Here is a 22369-nt window from a genome sequence, read left to right as displayed (position 1 = left end):
AAGGTGTGTCAAAAGGGCAATGTTATAATAGTCATGGGAGTTTTAACATGCAGGCAGATTGGGAAAATTAGGTTGGTAATGGATCTCAAGAGTAAATTTGTTCAATGCCCATGAGATGGTTTTTTTAGAGCAGTTTGTCATTGACCCTACTAGGGGATCAGCTATTCTAGATTGAGTGTTTTGTAATGAATTGGTGGTGACTAGGGAGTTTAAGGTAAAGGAACCCTGAGGAGGCAGGGATCACAATATAATTGAGTTCAACTTGAAATTTGTTAGGGCGAAAATAAGGTCTGGCATAGCAATATTTCAGCGGAGTAAAGGAAATTACAGTGGTATGAGAGAAGAAAGGGTCAAAGTAAATTGTAAAACGATGATGGCAGGGATGACAGCAGAATAGCAACAGCTTGAGTTTCTGGGAAAAATGAAGAAGGTGCAGGATAGATGTATTCCAAAAACAAAGAAATACTCAAATTGCAAAATAGTACAACTGTGGCTGACAAAGGAAGTCAAACCTAATGTAAAAGCAAAAGAGCGGCATACAACAAAACAAAAATTTGTGGGAAGACAAAGGATCAGGAAGTTTTAAAAACCTACAGAAAGCAAATAAAAGAATCATTAAGAGGAAAAAGACAAAATATGAAAGGAAGCTAGCAAACAATATCAAGGTGGGTAGTAAAAGCTTTTCCAAGTATGTAATAAAAAAAAAAGAGAGAGATGAGAGTGGATAGACCACTAGAAAATTAGGCCGGAGAAATAAATATGGAGGACAAGGAGATGGCAGATGAAATAAATGAGTATTTTACATCAGTCTTCATTGTGGAAAACACTAGCAATGTGCAAGATGTTGGGGGATGTGCAGGAAGAGAAGTGGGTGCAGCTACTATTGCAAGAGAGAAGGTGCTCAAATAGCTGAAAGAGCTAAAGGTATGTAAATTACTTGGACCAGGTGAACTGCACCCTTGGGTTCTGAAAGAAGTAGCAGTAGAGATTGAGGAGGCATTAGTAATGATCTTTCAAGAACCATTGGACTCTGGCATGGTTCTGGAGAACCGGAAATTTGTAAATGTCATTCCACTCTTTCAGAAAGGAGGGAGGTAGCAGAAAAGAAACTATAGACCAGTTAGCCTCACCTGTGTTGTTGGGAAGATGTTGGGGTCAATTGTTAAGGATGAGGTTATGGAGTACTTGAGAGACACGGGACAAGATAGGACAAAGTCAGCATGGTTTCCTGAGGGAAACTCTTGCCTGACAAACCTGTTGGAATTCTTTGAGGAGATTACAAGTAGGATAGAAAAAGGAGATGTAGTGGATGTTGTATATCTGGATTTGCAGAAGGCCCTTGACGAGATGCCACGCAATAGGTTTCAATAAGTAAATTTAATGTTAGAGAAGTGTATACAATATACATCCTGAAATTATTTTTTTCGCAAACATCTATGAAAACAGAGGAGTGCCCCAAAGAATGAATGACTGTTAAAAAGTTAATTTGCTTACCAAGTTAACAGCCCATGGTATTACAAGAAAGCTACTGGGATGATTAGAGATAAGGAAAAAGCAGTGAGTGGGAACAAAAGGATCCTTTTCTTATTGGCAGCCAGTGACTAGTGGTGTTCCACAGTGATCAGTGTTGGGATCACTTCTTTTTGTGCTGTACATCAATGATTTAGTTGATGGAATATATGGCTTTGTTGCCAAGTTTCCCGGTAATGTAAAGATTGGTGGAGGGGCAGGTAGTGTTGAGGAAATATGAATGAAATATGATTTTGGAAAATGATAGAAGAAATAAATGTGCAGACTATTTCCTAAATGGGGAGAAAATCCAAAAAACCTGAGATGCAAAGGGACTTGGGAGTCCTTGTGCAGAACACCCTAAAGGTCAACTTGCAGGTAGAGTCGGTGGTGAGGGAGGCAAATGCAACGTTAGCGTTTATTTCAAGAGTCTGGAATACAAGAGCGGGGATGTGATGCTGAAGCTTTATGAGGCACTGGTGGGGCCTCACTTAGAGTATTGTGAACAGTTTTGGGTTCCTCATCTTAGAAAAGATGTACTGGCATTGGAGAGGGTTCAGAGGAGGATCACAAGGATGATTCTAGGAATTAAAGGGTCATACGAGGAACATTTGATGGCCCTGGACCTGTACTCGCTGGAATTTAGAAGGATTGGGAGGGAGGGGGGAATCTCATTGAAACCTTTCGAATGTTGAAAGGCCTAGACGGAGTAGATGTGGAAAGGATGGTGGGGGAGTCTAGGAGAAGAGGATACGGCCTTAGGATAGAGGGGCGTCCATGTAAAACAGAGATGCAGAAAAATTTCTTTCACCAGAGAGTAGTGAATTTGTGGAATTTGTTGTCACATGCAGCTGTGGAGGCCAGGTCATTGAGTGTATTTAATGCAGAGATTGATAGGTTCTTGATTGGCCATGGCATCAAAGGTTAAGGGGAGAAGGCCGGGAAGTGGGGCTGAGGATCAGAAAAGAGGATCAGCCATGATTGAATGCTGGAGCAGACTCGATAGGCCAAATGGCCTAATTCTGCTCCTGTGTCTTATGGTCTTATATTAAGGCATGAATACTTATGCAATCAATTATTTTGTGTTTTATATTTGAAATTAATTTAGATCACTTTGTAGCGATTTGTTTTCACTTTGACATGAAAGAGTCCTTGTCTGTTGATCAGCGTTTTAAAAAAAAAAGCATATTAAGTCTATTGTGATTCGATGTTGTAAAACAATAACTTCTAGGGGATGTGAATACTTTTTATAGGCACTGTTTATAGATTGATTGTATGTCTATAAAGTGATGCTAGGCACAGGAGTGTCTGTACATAAGGTGACTGATAAAGTAGTGGTGGATGGAGTGTGGAGGGGTGGGTTAGTGGGTGGAGGTGTTGAGCGGTCTTACTGCTTGGGGAAAGTAACTGCTTTTGAGTCTGGTGGTCCTGGCGTCGATGCTATGTAGCCTCCTCCCTGATGGGAGTGGAGCAAGAAGTCCATAAGCAGGGTGGGTGGGATCCTATGCTACTGACCCTTTTATGGCACCTTCTGTATATCTGTGCTTGATGGAGGGATGTTAATGACAGCCAGGGCAGCTCCACTACTCTCCTCTGCTGCAGAGAAGCACCCTGCAACTTTGTGCTGTGCACTGATGGTAAGTCCCAGATAGCCTGCAATCCATTGGTGTCAAGATGTAAGCAATAACCTGAGCCCTGGATCTCTGGTATTCAGCCATTTTAGTATTTGTGAAGTTTGAACACAATCCTGTGAACCTGTGAATATCTCTCTGACTGTTTTCTGTTTGTATACACAGGGTGCATTCTGGGGCCTCCTCCTAGGGATCCTGGTGGGCTGCTTTCGCATGATTTTGGATTTTATTTACCCCGAGCCCATGTGTGGTCAACCTGATAACCGGCCGCTGATCACCAAATATGTTCACTACCTGCACTTCTCCATTCTCCTCTCTGTCTTCACACTGATCACCGTGGTAGTCGTCAGTCTTTGCACCGCACCCCCGGAGCCTGACAAGGTTAGGGACTTTGATTTATTTGCATTCATTCAAACAATGAGGGCTTCACAGACTGAGCCAGCATTCAGTCGCCTATCCCTAATTTGCAGATTTTCTCTTGTTCGAGATCCAAGACTCCTGTACCTTCCTCTGGCAGCAGTGAGCAAGAGGGAGAGGGAGAGGGAGACCAGTCAAACGCAGGCAGACAGCGCTGAACTTCTGCAGAGATTTAGACACCACCTCTTAAGTTCTAGTGAATAAAATCCCTGATCATTACTGGATTGTACTCTTAACAGGATGGGCAAAAATTGCGGATATGTTTAAACTGCACAATACTTTGTGATGCTGGCTGGCTCTCCTGGCAAAGGGTAGAGCCCTATTGGAAATGTTAAGTGTCTAGGCAGGGTGACTAACTGGCATAATGCACTAATGGACCAGCTAGCGTAATAATGAGATCCTCACACTCATCCATAGGAAGACAAACTACACGTTGGAGAACCAGTCCACTGTTTCAGTGGCTGATGGAAGTTTGGGGAGGGTAATGAAGTGGGCTGCCTTGGAGAACTCCTCCAAGGATCATTGTGGCCCCATGATTAAATCCATGGTGATGTGGGACCATGGGCATCGAGGGGCCAGCAGGGGCCACAGAAGGCCAGAGGGCCATTGGTTGTAGGAATTAGACGGTGCACTGAGGGCAGGTGGGGACATCAATGATCAGGATGGGCCACCAGAACTGGCGTTGCAAAATATCCAGAGTCCACTGAGCTCCCGGATGGCCTAGAGGGGCGAGTTTGACTACTGGAGCACAGCTGCCAGCAGACTGTCAAGTGTGTCGGCTGGGGTAGGCTGGATCTGGTTCTCAAGACCCCAGATGATTGGGGCAAGGATCTGGAAGGATGGGACAGTGGGCTGAGGGTCAGTCTCTGTTTCAGTGGGGTCAAACTGTAGTGACAGGGTATCTGTTTTCCTGTTCTTGGACCGGGTTGGTAGGAGATGGTGAAGTTGAATTGCTCAAAGAAGAGGGCCCTGACATGGGTCGAGCTGGTGGGTCTCTTGTATGGGTATGAGGTTCTGGTGGTCAGTGCAGGTCAGGAAGAGCTTAGTGTTTCCCATCAGCCAGTGTCTCCATTCCTCCAAGGCCCATTTAATAGAGAGTAGGTCCTTGTCTCCAACTACATAATGGCATTGTGTAGGGTTGAACTTGCACGAGAAAGAGGCACAAGGGTGTGTCTTCCCATCCAGTCTTCACAGGCAGAGGATAACTCAGCACCTAAGCAGATATGTCCACAAAAAGTCCAGAGGAGTTTGGAAGGCAGAGAACGACCGAGGTGGTGAAGCATCCTCTGAAGTCCTTGAGAGGGTGTCGACAGCAGCAGACCAGGTTATCCATGCGGGAGGTGAGTGAATTAGTGATTTGGCTGTGGTTTCTGATGAAATACCCAAGAAACACTGCAGCTGTTTGAGGAGTTGCAGTCAGAACAATTTAGTGGTGGTGCCCGCTTTGTCTGGTTCCATGCTTATAGCTTGCAGTAAAAAGACGTAACTCAGGAAGAAAATGACTGGGCTGTGGAACTGGCATTTGTCTAACTTGCAGTACAGTTGGTTCTCAAGGAGATGCTGAAGGACTGAACGGACCTGACAGACGTGGTCCTGGGGGCCCTTGGAGAAGATGAAGATATCGTTGAGGTAGATGAACACATACCTGTGTAGCATGTCTTGGAGAATCTTGTTAATAAAGGCTTGAGAATGGCTAGACTGTTGGAAAGCCCGAAAGGCATCATCAAGTATTTGTAGTGGCCAGTGGCTGTTATGAACGAGTCTTCTGCTCCTCCCCCTAGGGGATGCAGATCAGGTTCACACACCCCATGCATCCACTTTAGCGAAGATCTGGGCACCGCAGAGTGTTTCAAGTGTGCTACCCATAAAGGGGAGAGGGTAACGGTTTTCAGTGGTATCTTAGTTAATGCAGTCAATGCAAGGACAAAGACCCCCATCTTTCTTTTGGACAAAGAAGAGTCAACTGGGATGCGCTAATGAATCTGTGCTTTAGTGCCTCAGCAATGCAGTCATTCTGGCGCAGTCGCTTTGTCTGGGAGGTGGCAGGGTGCCAGCTTCCCTCTAACTGAAGGCACTGGCTAAATCACGATGCCTCTGTGGGAGATTGGTGAGGTTGAGGTTCCCTCCATCTCCGTAAAGTTGTGGGGTCTGGTCAAATGAGGTGGTCTGGCAACTCAGCAGTGAACTGGATGACCAGGCAATGTGAGGGGTGTGAGTGGAGTGCCAGGAGTAACCCAAGATGAGAGGGGTGTTGGGAGAGTCAAGCATGAGGAATTGGATGGACCCATGGCTCTCTCCGATGCTCATGTGCACTGGCTGTGTGCACGCTCCGACTTTCTCAGACCACAAGGGATGTCCGCCAGTGGCCGTGTTGTTGAAGGTGTGAGAGATAGGTTCAGAAGGGAGTCTGAGCTGCACACAGTGTGCAATCAGGAAGTTGTCTACTGCACTGGAAGCTACCAGAGACTTCTGTGTGTGTAGAGCTGATGGAGTGTGGAGAAGGACAGGGAGAGTGGGAAGGGATTTGGGGCTAGAACACCTTGCCAGATAGGAGACCACTCGTCTCTGATAGGCGCCATTTTCCGGACCCAGTAGGCATTTGGTATGTTGGTGTTGAGGCTCTTGGGGGGTTGGGGGGTGTTATGAAGGGAGTTCTCCCTAGCTGCATGAGCTCTGCAGGCATCGGTGAGGAGGATCCTGCAGCCTGAAATAGTTCTGGGAATGAAACTGGGGGTCTGGCTGATGATCTGCATGGAGAACTAGAGTAATGAGGCTTTTGAGGTCGATGGACATTTCCCCGATACACAGATCACCTTTCAAGCACTCCAAGAAGCCATGACAGTAATGGGCCAGCTGCACTCTGGCACGAGGGTCCTGAAGTGCATGGTGTAATCCAGCTCAGAGCGTGAGCCTTGATTAGATTATGAGAACACTCAGTCCTCTTTTATGGTCATTTAGAAATGCATACATGCATTAAGAAATGATACAATGTTTCTCCGGAGTGATGTCATAGATAACAGGACAAACCAAAGACTAACACTGACAAAACCACATAATTATAGAACATAGAACATAGAATAGTACAGCACAGTACAGGCCCTTCGGCCCACAATGTTGTGCCGACCCTCAAACCCTGCCTCCCATATAAGCCCCCACCTTAAATTCCTCCATATACCTGTCTAGTAGTCTCTTAAACTTCACTAGTGTATCTGCCTCCACCACTGACTCAGGTAGTGCATTCCACGCACCAACCACCCTCTGAGTAAAAAACCTTCCTCTAACATCCCCCTTGAACTTCCCACCCCTTACCTTAAAGCCCTGTCCTCTTGTATTGAGCAGTGGTGCCCTGGGGAAGAGGTGCTGGCCATCCACTCTATCTATTACTCTTATTATCTTGTACACATCTATCATGTCTCCTCTCATCCTCCTCCTCTCCAAGGAGTAAAGCCCTAGCTCCCTTAATCTCTGATCATAATGCATACTTTCTAAACCAGGCAGCATCCTGGTAAATCTCCTCTGTACCCTTTCCAATGCTTCCACATCCTTCCTATAGTGAGGCAACCAGAACTGGACACAGTACTCCAAGTGTGGCCTAACCAGAGTTTTATAGAGCTGCATCATTACATTGCGACTCAAACTCTATCCCTCGACTTATGAAAGCTAACACCCCATAAGCTTTCTTGACTACCCTATCCACCTGTGAGGCAACTTTCAGGGATCTGTGGACATGTACCCCGAGATCCCTCTGCTCTTCCACACTACCAAGTATCCTGCTATTTACTTTGTACTCTGCCTTGGAGTTTGTCCTTCCAAAGTATACCACCTCACACATCTCTGGGTTGAACTCCATCTGCCACTTCTCAGCCCACTTCTGCATCCTATCGATGTCTCTCTGCAATCTTTGACAATCCTCTACACTATCTACAACACCACCAACCTTTGTGTCGTCTGCAAACTTGCCAACCCACCCTTCTACCCCAACATCCAGGTCGTTAATAAAAATCACAAAAAGTAGAGGTCCCAGAACAGATCCTTGTGGGACACCACTAGTCACAATCCTCCAATCGGAATGTACTCCCTCCACCACCACCCTCTGCCTTCTGCAGGCAAGCCAAATCTGAATCCACCTGGCCAAACTTCCCTGGATCCCATGCCTTCTAACTTTCTGAATAAGCCTACCGTGTGGAACCTTGTCAAATGCCTTACTAAAATCCATGTAGATCACATCCACTGCACTACCCTCATCTATATGCCTGGTCACCTCCTCAAAGAGCTCTATCAGGCTTGTTAGGCACGATCTGCCCTTCACAAAGCCATGCTGACTGTCCCTGATCAGACCGTGATTCTCTAAATGTCTATAGATCCTATCTCTAAGAATCTTTTCCAACAGCTTTCCCACCACAGACTTAAAGCTCACTGGTCTATAATTACCCGGACTATCCCTACTACCATTTTTGAACAAGGGGACAACATTCGCCTCCCACCAATCCTCCGGTACCATTCCCGTGGACAATGAGGACATAAAGATCCTAGCCAGAGGCTCAGCAATCTCTTCTCTCGCCTTGTGGAGCAGCCTGGGGAATATTCCGTCAGGTCCCGGGGACTTATCTGTCTTAATGTATTTTAACAACTTCAACACCTCCTCTCCCTTAATATCAACATGCTCCAGAACATCAACCTCACTCATATTGTCCTCACCAAGTTCCCTCTCATTGGTGAATACCGAAGAGAAGTATTCATTGAGGACCTCGCTCACTTCCACAGCCTCCAGGCACATCTTCCCACCTTTATCTCTAATCGGTCCTACCTTCACTCCTGTCATCCTTTTTTTCTTCACATAATTGAAGAATGCCTTGGGGTTTTCCTTTACCCTACTCACCAAGGCCTTTTCATGCCCCCTTCTTGCTCTTCTCAGCCTCTTCTTAAGCTCCTTTCTTGCTTCCTTATATTCCTCAATAGACCCATCTGATCCTTGCTTCCTAAACCTCATGTATGCCTTCTTCCACCTGACTAGATCTTCCACCTCACTTGTCACCCATGGTTCCTTCACCCTACCATTCTTTATCTTCCTCACTGGGACAAATTTATCCCTAACATCCCGCAAGAGATCTCTAAACATCGACCACATATCCATAGTACATTTCCCTGCAAAAACATCATCCCAATTCACACCCGCAAGTTCTAGCCTTATAGCCTCATAATTTGCCTTTCCCCAATTAAAAATTTTCCTGTCCTCTCTGATTCCATCCTTTTCCATGATAATGCTAAAGGCCAGGGAGCGGTGGTCACTGTCCCCCAGATGCTCACCCACTGAGGGATCTGTGACCTGACCCGGTTCATTACCTAGTACTAGATCTAGTATGGCATTCCCCCTGGTCGGCCTGTCCACATACTGTGACAGGAATCCATCCTGGACACACTTAACAAACTCTGCCCCATCTAAACCCCTGGAACTAATCAGGTGCCAATCAATATTAGGGAAGTTAAAGTCACCCATGATAACAACCCTGTTATTTTTGCACCTTTCCAAAATCTGCCTCCCAATCTGCTCCTCTGTATCTCTGCTGCTACCAGGAGGCCTCTAGAATACCCCCAATAGAGTAACTGCTCCCTTCCTGTTCCTGACTTCCACCCATATTGACTCAAAAGAGGTTCCTGCTACATTACCCACCCTTTATGTAGCTGTAATAGTATCCCTGACCAGTAATGCCACCTCTCCTCCCTTTTTCCGCCCTCTCTATCCCTTTTAAAGCACTGAAATCCAGGAATATTGAGAATCCATTCCTGCCCTGGCGCCAGCCAAGTCTCTGTAATGGCCACTACATCATAATTCCATGTATGTATCCAAGCTCTCAGTTCATCACCTTTATTTCTGATGCTTCTTGCATTGAGGTACACACATTTCAGCCCTTCTACCTTACTGTCTTTACACTGTTTATTCTGCTTCTCTTTCCTCAAAGCCTCTCTGTATGTTAGATCTGGCTTTACTCCATGCACTTCTTTCACTGCTCTATCGCTCTGGATCCCATCCCCCTTATAACATATAGTTACAGCAGTGCAAAGCAATACCATAATTTGATGAAGAACAAACCATGGGCACGGTAAAAAAAAAAGTCTCTAAGTCCCCGAGTCGATTGACTCCCAAGTCCCTGATAGCAGGTGCCATAAACCTCCAGGCACCGTCAACTTGCCGATGCCTTGGAAGCAGCCGACCACAACCGACACTGAGTCTATCCGTCCGAAAGCTTCGAGCCTCCAACCAGCCCCTCTGATACAGCCTCCCAAGCCGAGCGCCTTCGACCTAGCCCCGGCCACTGAAACACGCAAAGCCGAGGATTCGGGGCCTTCTGCTTCGGAGATTCCGGTTACCACACAGTAGCAGCGGCAGCGAAACGGACATTTCAGAAGTTTTCCAGATGTTCCTCCGTACTCTTATGTCTGTCTCCATCAAATCAGAATTGTGTACAGTCCCCTACTTGACAGATTACAGATATCATTCACTGGAGAGGCCACGCACACTGCCATCGTGCTGCAACACTGTGTGTCCGACAGAGTGGTCAGCAACACTGGGGCTCCACAGGGGACTGTCTTGTCTCCCTTTCTCTTCACCATTTACACCTCGGACTTCAACTACTACACAGAGTCTTGTCATCTTCAGAAGTTTTCTGATGACTCTGCCATAGTTGGATGCATCAGCAAGGGAGATGAGGCTGAGTACAGGGCTACGGTAGGAAACTTTGTCACATGGTATGAGCAGAATTATCTGCAGCTTAATGTGAAAAAGACTAAGGAGCTGGTGATAGACCTGAGGAGAGCTAAGGTACCGCTGACCCCTGGACTTATTTCCTGGCATAATTTACATATTACCATTTAACTATTTATGGTTTTATTACTATTTATTATTTATGGTGTAACTGTAATGAAAACCAATTTCCCCCGGGATCAATAAAGTATGACTATGACTACCTTCTCCTCCTCCTTCAAGTGAAGTATCAGAACCATTGCCTCCTTTCCACCTCCTGGGTGGTTGAAAACCTGCTGCATCTCAGTGGCAAGATCCTTATATTTTTTGCAAATGGGGTTTTAATGCCCTAATTAGCAGTGGCCCAGGTCTGGGCCTACCCAGTCAACAGAAGGATGAGGAAGGTGATCTTGGCTGTCTATATGGAGTTTGCATGTTCTCCTGAGACCCTTGTGGGCTTTCTTCCACATGCTCCACATGAAAGATCCTGTTCACCTTCAACTTGTATATGAGCTTGTCAAGTTCCATACACATTCTTTCTGACTCTGTGGTCACAAGGAGAAAATCTTCAACTCTTCCCCTGGGGAGGTGTCACACACACGTTTCACTGGTTAACTGGAAATCCAGATGAAAGGCATTCCTTCACCACTGACTGCTTATTGTGAGCTCTATCATCAGCAATATCATTGTCCATTGTGTTATAACTACTCTTCCTTAATCTTACAGATTAGCCGTTTGACCTGGTTCACCCGTTTCGATGTGACCAATTCTGAGGCAAGCCAGAGTGAAACAGGTAAGTCAGTCTTGGGGCACCCACAAGCCTGAGCTGAACCACCTTTACGAAAGGTAGGAGTTCACCTTGACATTTGACTGGCATACGTTAGGGCTTAATAACAACTGCCACTGAGCTTTTCCCTGAGCAATTTAACACCAGTCTGATGCCTGATGTGGCATCACATGGAGAGCTCGCACACTCACACTTCAATCTACCCCACTCTGTTGTGTCTATAACACCAGAACCCTGGAATATTGAGCAGTTAGTCCTGCGCCTTCTGTAACTATGTCTCACTAATGGCTACAATATCATAACTCCATGTGTTGATTCATGCCCTGATCTCATCTGCCTTCTTGCATTGAAATATACACAGCTCAGGACACTAGTTACACCATGTTCTACCTTCTGATTCCTGACTTTGTCTGGGGTCTTAACAGCATCTGTCTCCACAACCTCTCCACTAACTGTTCTGGCACTCTGGTTCCCATACCCTGCAACTGTAGTTTAAACCCCACCGTGTAGCATTAACAAACCTTCCCACAAGAATATTAGTCCCACTCCAGTTCACCTCTTCTGTACAGGTCCCACCTCCGCTGAAAGAGAGCCCAATGATCGAAAAACCTTATGCCTTCTCTCCTACACCAACTCCTTAGCCACGTATTAAACTGTATAACCTTCCTAATTCTGGCCTCACCAGCACGTGGCGCGGGTAGCAATCCTGCGATCACAACTCTGGAGATCTTGCCCTTAACTTAGCGCCTACCTCCCTATGCAGAACCTCGTCACACTTCCTAACTATGTCATTGCTACCTATACGGACTACGACTTCTGGCTGTTCACCCTCACATTTAAAAATACTGAGGACTCGATCAGAGATGTCCTGGATGCTGACACCTGGGAGGTAACATACCATCCGATAATTTCATTCTCATCCATAGAAACTCCTTTCTGTTCCGCTAACTAATGAATCCCCTATTACCACAGCTCACCTCTTCTTCCCCCTCCCCTCCTTCCCTTCTGAGCCACAGAGTCACTCTCAGTGCCAGAGACTCACCCACTGTGACTTTCCTCTGTTCGGTCCTCCTCCAACAGTATCCAAAGTGATATACAGTGCCTGTTGAGGGGGACAGACACAGGGATACTCTGCACTAGCTGTTTAACCCCTTTCCCCTTCCTGACTGTCGCCTAGATTTCTACATAAGAAATAAAGTGGATGAGCTTGTGGCACAGTTGGAAATTGGTAAGTGTGATGTTGTAAGAATAACAGAGACATGGCTTCAAGTGGACAAGGCCTGGGAAATGAATATTCAAGGGTATACGTCCTATCGAAAGGACAGACTGATGGGTAGAGGGGGTGGGGTGGCTCTGTTGGTGAAGAATGATATTCAGTCCCTTGTGAGGGGGGACATAGAATCAGGAGGCGTAGAGTCAGTATGGATAGAACTGAGAAATTCTAAGGGTAGAAAGACCCTAATGGGAGTTATCTACAGGCCCCCAAACAGTAGTCTGGATGTAGGGTGTAAGTTGAATCAAGTGTTAAAATTGGCATGTTGCAAAGGTAATGCTACAGTTGTTATGGGGAATTTCAACATGCAGGTAGACTGGAAGAATTAGGTTGGTACTGGGCCTCAAGAAAGGGAGTTTGTGGAGTGCCTCTGAGATGGATTCTTAGAACAGCTTGTACTGGAGCCTACCAGAGAGAAGGCAATTCTAGATTTAATGTTGTGCAATGAACCGGATTTGATCAGGGACCTCGAGGTAAAGGAGCCATTAGGAGGTAGTGACCATAATATGATATTTTAATCTACAAATTGAGAGGGAGAAGGGAAAATCGGAAGTGTCAGTATTACAGTTGAACAAAGGGGACGATGGACCCATGAGGGAGGAGCTGCTCAAAGTTGACTGGAAAGATACCCTAGCAGGGATGACAGTGGAACAACAATGGCAGGTATTTCTGGGAATAATACAGAAGGTGCAGAATCAGTTCATTTCAAAGAGGAAGAAAAATCCTAAGGGGAGTAAGAGGAGGCCATGCTGACAAGGGAAGTAATGGATAGTATAAAGATAAAAGAGAAGAAGTATAACATAGCAAAGATGAGTGGGAAGCTGGAGGATTGGAAAACTTTTAAAGAGCAACAGAAGATAACTAAAAAGGCGATACGTGGAGAAAAAAATGAGGTACGAAGGTAAACTAGCCAAGAGTATAAAGGAGGATAGTAAAAGCTTCTTTAAGTATGTGAAAAGGAAAAAAATAGTTAAGACCAAAATTGGGCCCTTGAATATAGAAGCGGGTGAATTTATTATGGGAACAAGGAAATGGCAGACAAGTTGAACAGGTACTTTGGATCTGTCTTCACTAGGGAAGACACAAACAATCTCCCAGATATAATAGTGGCCAAAGGACCTAGGGTAATGGATGAACTGAAGGAAATTTATATTAGGCAGGAAATGGGGTTGGATAGACTGTTGGATCTGAAGACTGATAAGTCCCCGGGACCTGATGGTTTGCATCCCAGGGTACTTAAGGAGGTGGCTTTAGAAATCGTGGACGCATTGGTAATCATTTTCCAATGTTCTATAGATTCAGGATCAGTTCCTGTGGATTGAAGGGTGGCTAATATCGTCCCACTTTTCAAGAAAGGAGGGAGAGAGAAAATAGGGAATTATAGACCAGTTAGCTTGATGTCAGTGGTGGGAAAGATGCTGGAGTCAATTATAAAAGATGAAATTATGACCCATTTGGATAGCAGTAACAGCATAGGTCCGAGTCAGCATGGATTTACGAAGGGGAAATCGTGCTTGACTAATCTTCTGAAATTTTTTGAGGATGTGTGATTTTTTAAATTTTTTAACAATTTTTTAACTGTGTGTCAGATTGGAGGACGGTGTGTAGCGGTGTGTCTCAGGGATCTGTACTGGGTCCAACGTTGTTTGTCATATATATGTTACTGATCTGGATGATGGGGTGGTAAATTGGATTAGTAAGTATGCAGATGATACTAAGATAGGTGGTGTTGTGGATAATGAAGTAGGTTTTCAAAGCTTGCAGAGAGATTTAGGCCAGCCAGAAGAGTGGGCTGAAAGATGGCAGATGGAGTTTAATGCTGAAAAATGTGAGGTGCTACATTTTGGTAGGACTAATCAAAATAGGACATACATGGTAAATGGTAGGACATTGAAGAATGCTGTAGAACAGAGGGATCTAGGCATAATGGTGCATAGTTCCCTGAAGGTGGAATCTCATGTGGATAGGGTGGTGAAGAAAGCTTTTGGTATGCTGGCCTTTATAAATCAGAGCATTGAGTATAGGAGTTGGGATGTAATGTTGAAATTGTATAAGGCATTGGTAAGGCCAAATTTGGAGTATTGTGTACAGTTCTGGTCACTGAATTATAGGAAAGATGTCAATAAAATTGAGAGAGTACAGAGGAGGATTACTAAAATGTTGCTTGGGTTTCATCTCCTAAGTTACAGAGAAGGGTTGAACAGGTTAGGTCTTTATTCTTTGGAGTGTAGAAGGTTGAGGGGGGACTTGATAGAGGTGTTTAAAATTATGAGGGGGGTTGATAGAGTTGACGTGGATAGGCATTTTCCATTGAGGGTGGGGGAGATTCAAACAAGAGGACATGAGTTGAGAGTTAAAGGGCAAAAGTTTAGGGGTAACATGAGAGGGAACTTCTTTACTCAGAGTGGTAGCTGTGTGGAACGAGCTTGCAGCAGAAGTGGTTGAGGCAGGTTTGATGTTGTCGTTTAAAGTTAAATTGGACAGCTATATGGACAGGAAAGGAATAGAGGGTTATGGGCTGAGTGCAGGTCGGTGGGACTAGGTGAGGGTAAGAGTTTGGTACAGACTAGAAGGGTCGAGATGGCCTGTTTCTGTGCTGTAATTGTTATATGGTTATATGTAACTATGAAAATGGACAAGGGAGAGCCAGTGGATGTAGTGTACCTGGACTTTCAGAAAGCATTTGATAAATAGGAGATTAGTGGACAAAATTAGGGCACATGGTATTGGGGGCAGAATACTGAAATGGATTGAAAATTGGCTGGCTGACAGGAAACAAAAAGTAGCGATTAACGAGTCCCTTTCAGAATGGCAGGCGGTGACCAGTGGGGTACTGCAGGGTTCAGTGCTGGGACCGCAGCTGTTTACAATATACATTAATGATTTAGATGAAGGGATTAAAAGTAACATTAGCAAACTTGCAGATGACACAAAGCTGGGTGGCAGTGTGAAATGTGAGGAAGATGTTATGAGAATGCAGGGTGACTTGGACAGGTGGGTGAGTGGGCGGCTACATGGCAGATGCAGTTTGATGTGGATAAATGTGAGGTTATCCACTTTGGTGGTAAGAACAGGAAGGCAGATTATTATCTAAATGGAGTCAAGTTAGGAAAAGGGGAAGTACAACAAGATCTAGGTGTTCTTGTACATCAGTCACTGAAAGCAAGCTTGCAGGTATAGCAGGCAGTGAAGAAAGCTAATGGCATGCTGGCCTTCATAACAAGGGGAATTGAGTATAGGAGCAAAGAGGTCCTTCTGCAGCTGTACAGGGCCCTGGTGAGACCACACCTGGAGTATTGTGTGCAGTTTTGGTCTCCAAATTTGAGGAAGGACATTCTTGCTATTGAGGGAGTGCAGCGTAGGTTCACGAGGTTAATTCCCGGGATGGCGGGACTGTAATATGTTGAAAGATTGGAGCGACTGGGCTTGTATACACTGGAATTTAGAAGGATGAGTGGGGATCTTATTGAAACATATAAGATTGTTAAGGGATTGGACACGCTGGAGGCAGGAAGCATCTTCCTGCTGATGAGTGAGTCCAGAACCAGAGGCCACAGTTTAAGTATAAGGGGTAGGCCATTTAGAACGGAGTTGAGGAAAAACTTTTTCACCTAGAGAGTGGTGGATATGTGGAGTGCTCTGCCTCAGAAGGCAGTGGAGGCCAAGTACCTGGATGTTTTCAAGAAAGAGATGGATAGAGCTCTTAAAGATAGCGGATCAACGGTTATGGGGATAAGGCAGGAACTGGATACTGATTGTGGATGATCAGCCATGATCACAGGGAATGGGGGTGCTGGATCGAAGGGCCGAATGGCCTACTCCTGCACCTATTGTCTATTGTCCTGTACATCGGGTGTAACTACCTCTCTATATGTCTTATCTACACCATCCCCACCCCCCCCAGCCTTCTGAACGATCTGGGGTCCATCTAGTCCCAGCTCCAACTCCTTAATATGTAGTGTTAGAAGCTGCAGCTGGATGGACTTCTCACAGTTGTAGTCATCAAGGACACTGGAGGTCTCCCTGCCTTCCCATATCCTGCAAGAGGAGCATTCCAACATCCTATTTGGCATCTTTACTGCTCTAACTGAGAACACAGAAAGAAGGAAGAACAATAAATTGCTTTGGGAAAAACTCTCAATACTGTTTTTAAAATTTCTCTTGCTGAAGCCTGTCCTAGCTGAAGCCTTGAAGAGCTAAAGCCTAAAAACTCTCCACTCTAACTTGGACCACTCCGACAAAAGTCACTCTGCTTGTCCCTGCCTTACTTTAATTTGGTCTTGCCGATCAATTCCAATCACTGATTGGCTACCGTTCAAAGCACCAAACTGCCATGAGTAGCTGCCTTTTCTACTCAATCAGGGAACCTGAGTGGAGCTATGTATTCTCAGGCTTTCAATCTCTGATTTGCTGCTGCTCAAAGCTCCAAACTGCTGCAAGTTGCTATGGGGGGTGGGGGGGAGGGGGGGGGAGAGTAGTAACTCTACCTATGGGTTTTTTTTTTCCATCTCTCATGGAAGCTTCTAAGAGCTAAAGCCTAAAAAATCTCCACTCTAAATCTGACCACTCAAACCATGGCTGCTCTGACAATGGTCACTCCATTTGTCACTGCCTTCCTTTAATTTGGTCTTTGCCAATCAATTCTGAATGTTGATTGGCCACTGTTCAAAGCACTAAACTGCCGCGAGTCACGGCCTTTTCCACTGAATTTGCAAACCTAACTACATCTTCTCAGACTTCTGATCTTCCACTTGCTGCTGCTCAAATCTCCAAACTGCCATGAGTTGCTGCCTTTTCTACTCAGTCAGCGTACCTGAGTGGTGCTACATTGTAAATGGAAATGAATATTGTTCAGTCATTAGTGAACTTCCCTCTTCTGACCTGATGATGGAAGGAAAGGCATTGATGAAGCAGCTGCAGGTGGCTGGATCCAGGACAGTGCCTTGAGAAATCCTGCACTGGATGAAATCCTGGGACTGGATGATTGATATTAGACATTCACAACGCAAAAAGTAAAAGCCCTTTCAAGTATGTAAAAAAAATTAAAGGGACATGAGAATAGATATAGGACTATTAGAAAAGGAGGCCAGAGAAATAATAACGGGAGCGGGGAGGAGATGGCAGATGAATTAAATGAGTATTTTGCATCAGTCTTCACTGTGGAAGACACTAGCAGTGTGCCAGATATTGGAGGGCGTGAAGGCAGAGAAGTGAGTGCAGTTACGATTACAGGAGCCAAGGTGCTCAAAAAGCTGAAAGACCTAAAGGTACATAAGTCACCCGGACCAGATGAACTGCATCCTAGGGTTTTGAAAGTGGTAGTAGTCGAGATTGTGGAGGCATTAGTATTGATCTTTCAAAAATCATTGGATCTGGCATGGTGCCAGAGGACTGGAAAATTGCAAATGTCACTCCACTCTTTAAGAATTCTTTGAACAGATTTCAAACAGGATAGATAAAACGGATGCAGTAGATGTTGTATATTTGGACTTTCAGAAGGCCTTTGACAAGGTGCCACACATGAGGCTGCTTATCAAGTTATGAGCCCATGGTATTACAGAGGCTGATCGGTAGGAGGCAGTGAATGAGAATAAAATGATCCTTTTCTGATTGGCTGCCAGTGACTAGTGGTGGTCCGCAGGGGTCGGTGTTGGGACAGTTTCTTTTTATGCTGTATTTCAATGACTTAGACGATGGAATAGATGACTCTGTTGCCAAGTTTGCAGATGATATGAAGGTTGGTGGAGGGGTAGACAGTGTTGAGGAAATAGGCTGCAGAAGGACTTGAACAGATTAGGAGAATGGTCAAAAGAATGACAAATGAAATACAATGTTGGAAAATGCAATCATGCACTTTGGTAGTAGAAATAAATGTGCAGACTACAGTATTTTCTAAACAGGGAGAAAATCCAAAAATCTGAGATGCAAAGAGACTTGGGATCCTCGTACAGAACAACCTAAAGATTGACTTGCAGGTAGAGTTGGCGGTGAGGAAGGCAAATGAAATGTTTGCATCCATTTCAAGAGATCTAGAATACAAGAACAGGCATGTGGTGCTGAGGCTTTATAAGGCACTGGTGAGGTCTCACCTTGAGTAGTTTTAGGCTCCTCATCTAAGAAAAGATAAGTTGACATTGGAGAGGGTTCAGAGGAAGTTGACAAGGATAATTCCAGGAATGAAAGGGTTATCATATGAGAAATGTTTGATAGCTCTGGGTCTGTACTCCCTGGAACTTGGAAGGGTGTGGGGGGAGATCTCATTGAAACCTTTCAAAAGTTGAAAGGCCTAGACAGAGTAGATGTGGACAGGATGTTTCCCATGGTGGGGGAGTCTAGAACAAGAGGGCACAGCTTCAAGATAGAGGGGTGTCCCTTTGAAACAGGAATGCAGAGAAATTTCTTTAGCCAGAGGGTGGTGAATTTGTGGAATTTATTACCACAGGCAGTTGTGGAGGTCAGGTTGTTGGGTGTACTTAAGGCAGAGCTTGATACGTCTTTGAATTATATATGGCATTAAAGGTTACAGGGAGAAGGCTGGGAAGTGGGGCTGAGGAGGGGGTTGAATGGCAGAGCAGTCTCAATGGGCCAAATGGTCTAATTCAGCTCTTATAGTCTTAACTCATGGTCCTTGTTAAATCAGACTCCATCATTGGTGTGTTGTTCCCTTGATACCCACTAACTTCAGTTTTGACCAGGACTTCTTGATTTCAAACTCAACTAAACTGTGCTGAGTTCTGGTTGCCTCACTACAGGAAGGATGTGGAAACCATAGAAAGGGTGCAGAGGAGATTTTCAAGGATGTTGCCTGGATTAGGGAGCATGCCTTATGAGAATAGGTTGAGTGAACTCACCCTTTTCTCCTTGGAGCAATGGAGGATGAGAGGTCACCTGATAGAGGTGTACAAGGTGATGAGAAGTATTGATTGTGTGGATAGTCATAGGATTTTTCCCAGGGCTGAAATGGCTAACATGAGAGGGCATAGTTTTAAGGCGCCTGGAAGTAGGTACAGAGGAGATGTCAGAGGTAAGTTTTTTATGCAGAGAGTGGTGAGTGCGTGGAATGGGCTGCCAGCGATGGAGGTGGAAATGATAGGGTCATTTAAGAGACTCCTGGATAGGTACATGGAACTTAGAAAAATAGAGGGCTATGGGTAAGCCTAGGTAGTTGTAAGGTAAGGACATGTTCAGCACAGCTTTGTGGGCCGAAGGGCCTGTTTTGTCCTGTAGGTTTTCTATGTTTAAACTCTGGAGTTTAGCACTTTGGTCTATGTTTGGACTAAGGCAGTGATGAAATCTGGATCTGAGTGGTCCTGGTGAAGTTCAAAATGGGCATCAGGGAGCCAATTTCTGATGACGCTTGGTTTTAGCACCATTGATGATAGCTTTCATCAGTTTCAGTCAGATGATGGAAATTAGACAATACTTTGTCCTGATTTTTGAGAAAATGTAATTTTCCCTTGGGTGGAAAGGCTGAGCACTGAAGGCATGGTTTTGGTTTACAAGCAGCATTATGGTACTGGAAAACTTCCACAATTATCAACTGCATGTTTCTTACATTAGGTGCTCCAAGTCTTGGGGAGAAACGGTCTGAAGGAGATAACAAGAACCATGAGGGAATCAGCAAAAGAGACCAATTTACCCTGTCAACAGGTAAGAAGTGGTTGAGGCAGGTTCGATGTTGTCGTTTAATGTTAAATTAGATAGCTATATAGACAGGAAGGGAATGGAGGGTTATGGGCTGAGTGCAGATCGGTGGGACTAGGTGAGAGTATGAGTTTGGCACGAACTAGAAGGGCCGAAAAGGCCTGTTTCTGTCCTGTAATTGTTATATGGTTATACGGTTACTTGGTAAGCAGCTTCACTCACATTACTTTAGCACATAATGCAGAAGGATCGTAACAGATATCCACTGTCTCATCCAGAGCAATGTGAAGAAGTTAAGGTTGATTCAGAGGAGATCACCAACACGTGCCATGTCAGCATCTCCGCAGGTAAGGAATACTCTGCAATAACATCTTTCTGTTAAAAGGCAATGTACTAATGCTGTCTAATCAATTTCTACCATTTACATCATTGTAGTATGACCTTGACTCTGAAATTCCAAATCATTTTTAGCCTGGTTTAAGTGTGAGTTTACTGGAGATGTGTTTCATGGCACTAAGTTTGCTGTTGTTCCACCAGCTCTCCTGTCCTGTGGGGTAGTAGGATTTCCTGGAGTACATTTGCAGTGCATTAGTGCATCAGAATTTAATGGTATGGCTGCTGCGGCTATACTGATGAAATTTGAGGCCTCCTTCGGCATTAACTGTGCACACAATGCAGCTCGTGAAAATCTAAGTGAGGAATGTACTCTCAAAGAATCCCTTTTACTGAAGTGACTCTCTATCACCCACTTTATTTCATAGTTTGTCAATAAATACATAATTTTTGGAATTCAGGCAGTGGTGGAGTCAGTTATGCTGTAAGCCTTAAAGGATTGCATTTTTCACCGGATTTGTCTGGTCATAAGAAACTTGCATCCTTCGAATTGATATTTTGTCATTGAAACACAAACAACAGTGCAGGAAGAGTTCACCCAGTCGGGTAGCCTCTGTGGAAACCATTCGTAATTTCAGGTTGAAGACAGCCTTCATTAAAACTGCAATAGAGAAGCAAGCTAGGCTAAGTTACTGAGATGGAAGGGGAGGACAGTGGTTGGTGCAAGGGAAATGCAAGCTCCTTTGTATCAGGACAAACCATTTGTAGATAATATTCCTCAGTTGTATATCCTGGCCTGCTCAGCACATTCCAGCGAGCCAGACTTTACAAACTTATCCAGACCTCACAACACTAGCAGTCCATTTGATAAGAGATTATATTACTGTCATTCCCTTTGTTGCAGCCACTGCCCTCCGCCACCTTCTCTGTACTTAGACTGACTTGTTTTCTCTCTTTCTCAGTTCTTTGACCCAAAACTTTAACTGTCTTCTCTTTGCACAGATGCTGGCTGAGTTTGTCCAGCATTTCTGTTTGTGTTTCAGATTCGAGCATCAGCTTTTGTGCTTTTGTGCTTGGCCAGTTGGACAACTTTCTCTAATAAGCTGTATTCTCTCTCCCAGGTGAATTGGAGAAGCAAAGATCAAAACTGGTTTCCTTTCTGCTGTGGTTCTGTGGGATGGATAAGAGGCAAGAAGCAGAGAGTCCTGCACCAACTGAAACTCCAGACCACACACAATTGCACACAGAGGAATCCCACATGCATCATATCGTTAATGCTAATTTAATTGTCTGCTTGAGTGCTGCTGTATTTCTCTATGCTTACTTCGCTTAAAATAATCAAATGATGTAATATTTCTTACATTTATACCACAGCAAAATTGTTACAATTCTAAAAAGGACTAAATTCATTTTTTCCATGGAAAAAATAATGGGAAACTTGCCTTTTATGTCTCTGCACAGCCACCAGACAACACAGGCAAAGAACAATTGTAAATTAAGTAATTCAGGGGACGTGATGGACTAAGTGCCCAGACCATTCTCCCATAAGCAGCTGTCTGATGGTGACCAGATGATCTGTTAATAAAGCCATAATCATAGAAAAGTACAGCACAAAATGGACCCTTTGGCCCATCCAGTCTGTGCCATACCATTTAAACTATCTATTCCCATCAACCTGCACAGGGACCATAGCTCTCCATATCTCTACCATCCATCTACCTATCCAAACTTCTCTTAAACATTGAAATCAAGTTCACATGAACCACTTGTGCTGCCAGCTCGTTCCACACTCTCACGACCCTCTGAGTGAAGAAATTTCCCCTCATGTTCCCCTTGAACTTTTCATCTTTCACTCTGAACTCAATACCTCCGATTGTAGTCCCACCCAATCTCAGTAGGAAAAGCCCTCTACCCCTCATAATTTTGTATACCTCTGTCAAATCTCTTCTCAATTTTCTATATTTCAAGGTAGCAAGTCCTAACCTATTCAATCATTCCTTATAACTCAGATCCTCCAGACCTGGCAACATCCT

At 44.7% G+C, this 22369-nt stretch overlaps 1 protein-coding gene across 5 annotated transcripts in view; it reads left to right on the top strand.

Moving 5' to 3' along the window:
• The window catches only part of slc5a11 (solute carrier family 5 member 11), a 93937-nt gene extending 72189 nt beyond the window's left edge, over nt 1-21748 (top strand). For all 5 annotated transcript variants that reach the window (XM_072269462.1, XM_072269464.1, XM_072269465.1 and 2 more), the window contains 5 exons: nt 3306-3521; nt 11026-11092; nt 19920-20009; nt 20282-20350; nt 21458-21748. In XM_072269462.1, the coding sequence (XP_072125563.1) occupies nt 3306-3521; nt 11026-11092; nt 19920-20009; nt 20282-20350; nt 21458-21669 (654 nt within the window). In that variant the 3' untranslated portion in view covers nt 21670-21748. The remainder of the gene's footprint in view (nt 1-3305; nt 3522-11025; nt 11093-19919; nt 20010-20281; nt 20351-21457) is intronic.
• Nucleotides 21749-22369: the final 621 nt, after the last annotated feature.

This window comes from Mobula birostris, chromosome 9, assembly GCF_030028105.1.
Source record: "Mobula birostris isolate sMobBir1 chromosome 9, sMobBir1.hap1, whole genome shotgun sequence".
Lineage (NCBI taxonomy): Eukaryota > Metazoa > Chordata > Chondrichthyes > Myliobatiformes > Myliobatidae > Mobula > Mobula birostris.
Note: the sequence above shows the minus strand (reverse complement) of the source record. Positions and strands in the feature narration are given on the sequence as shown.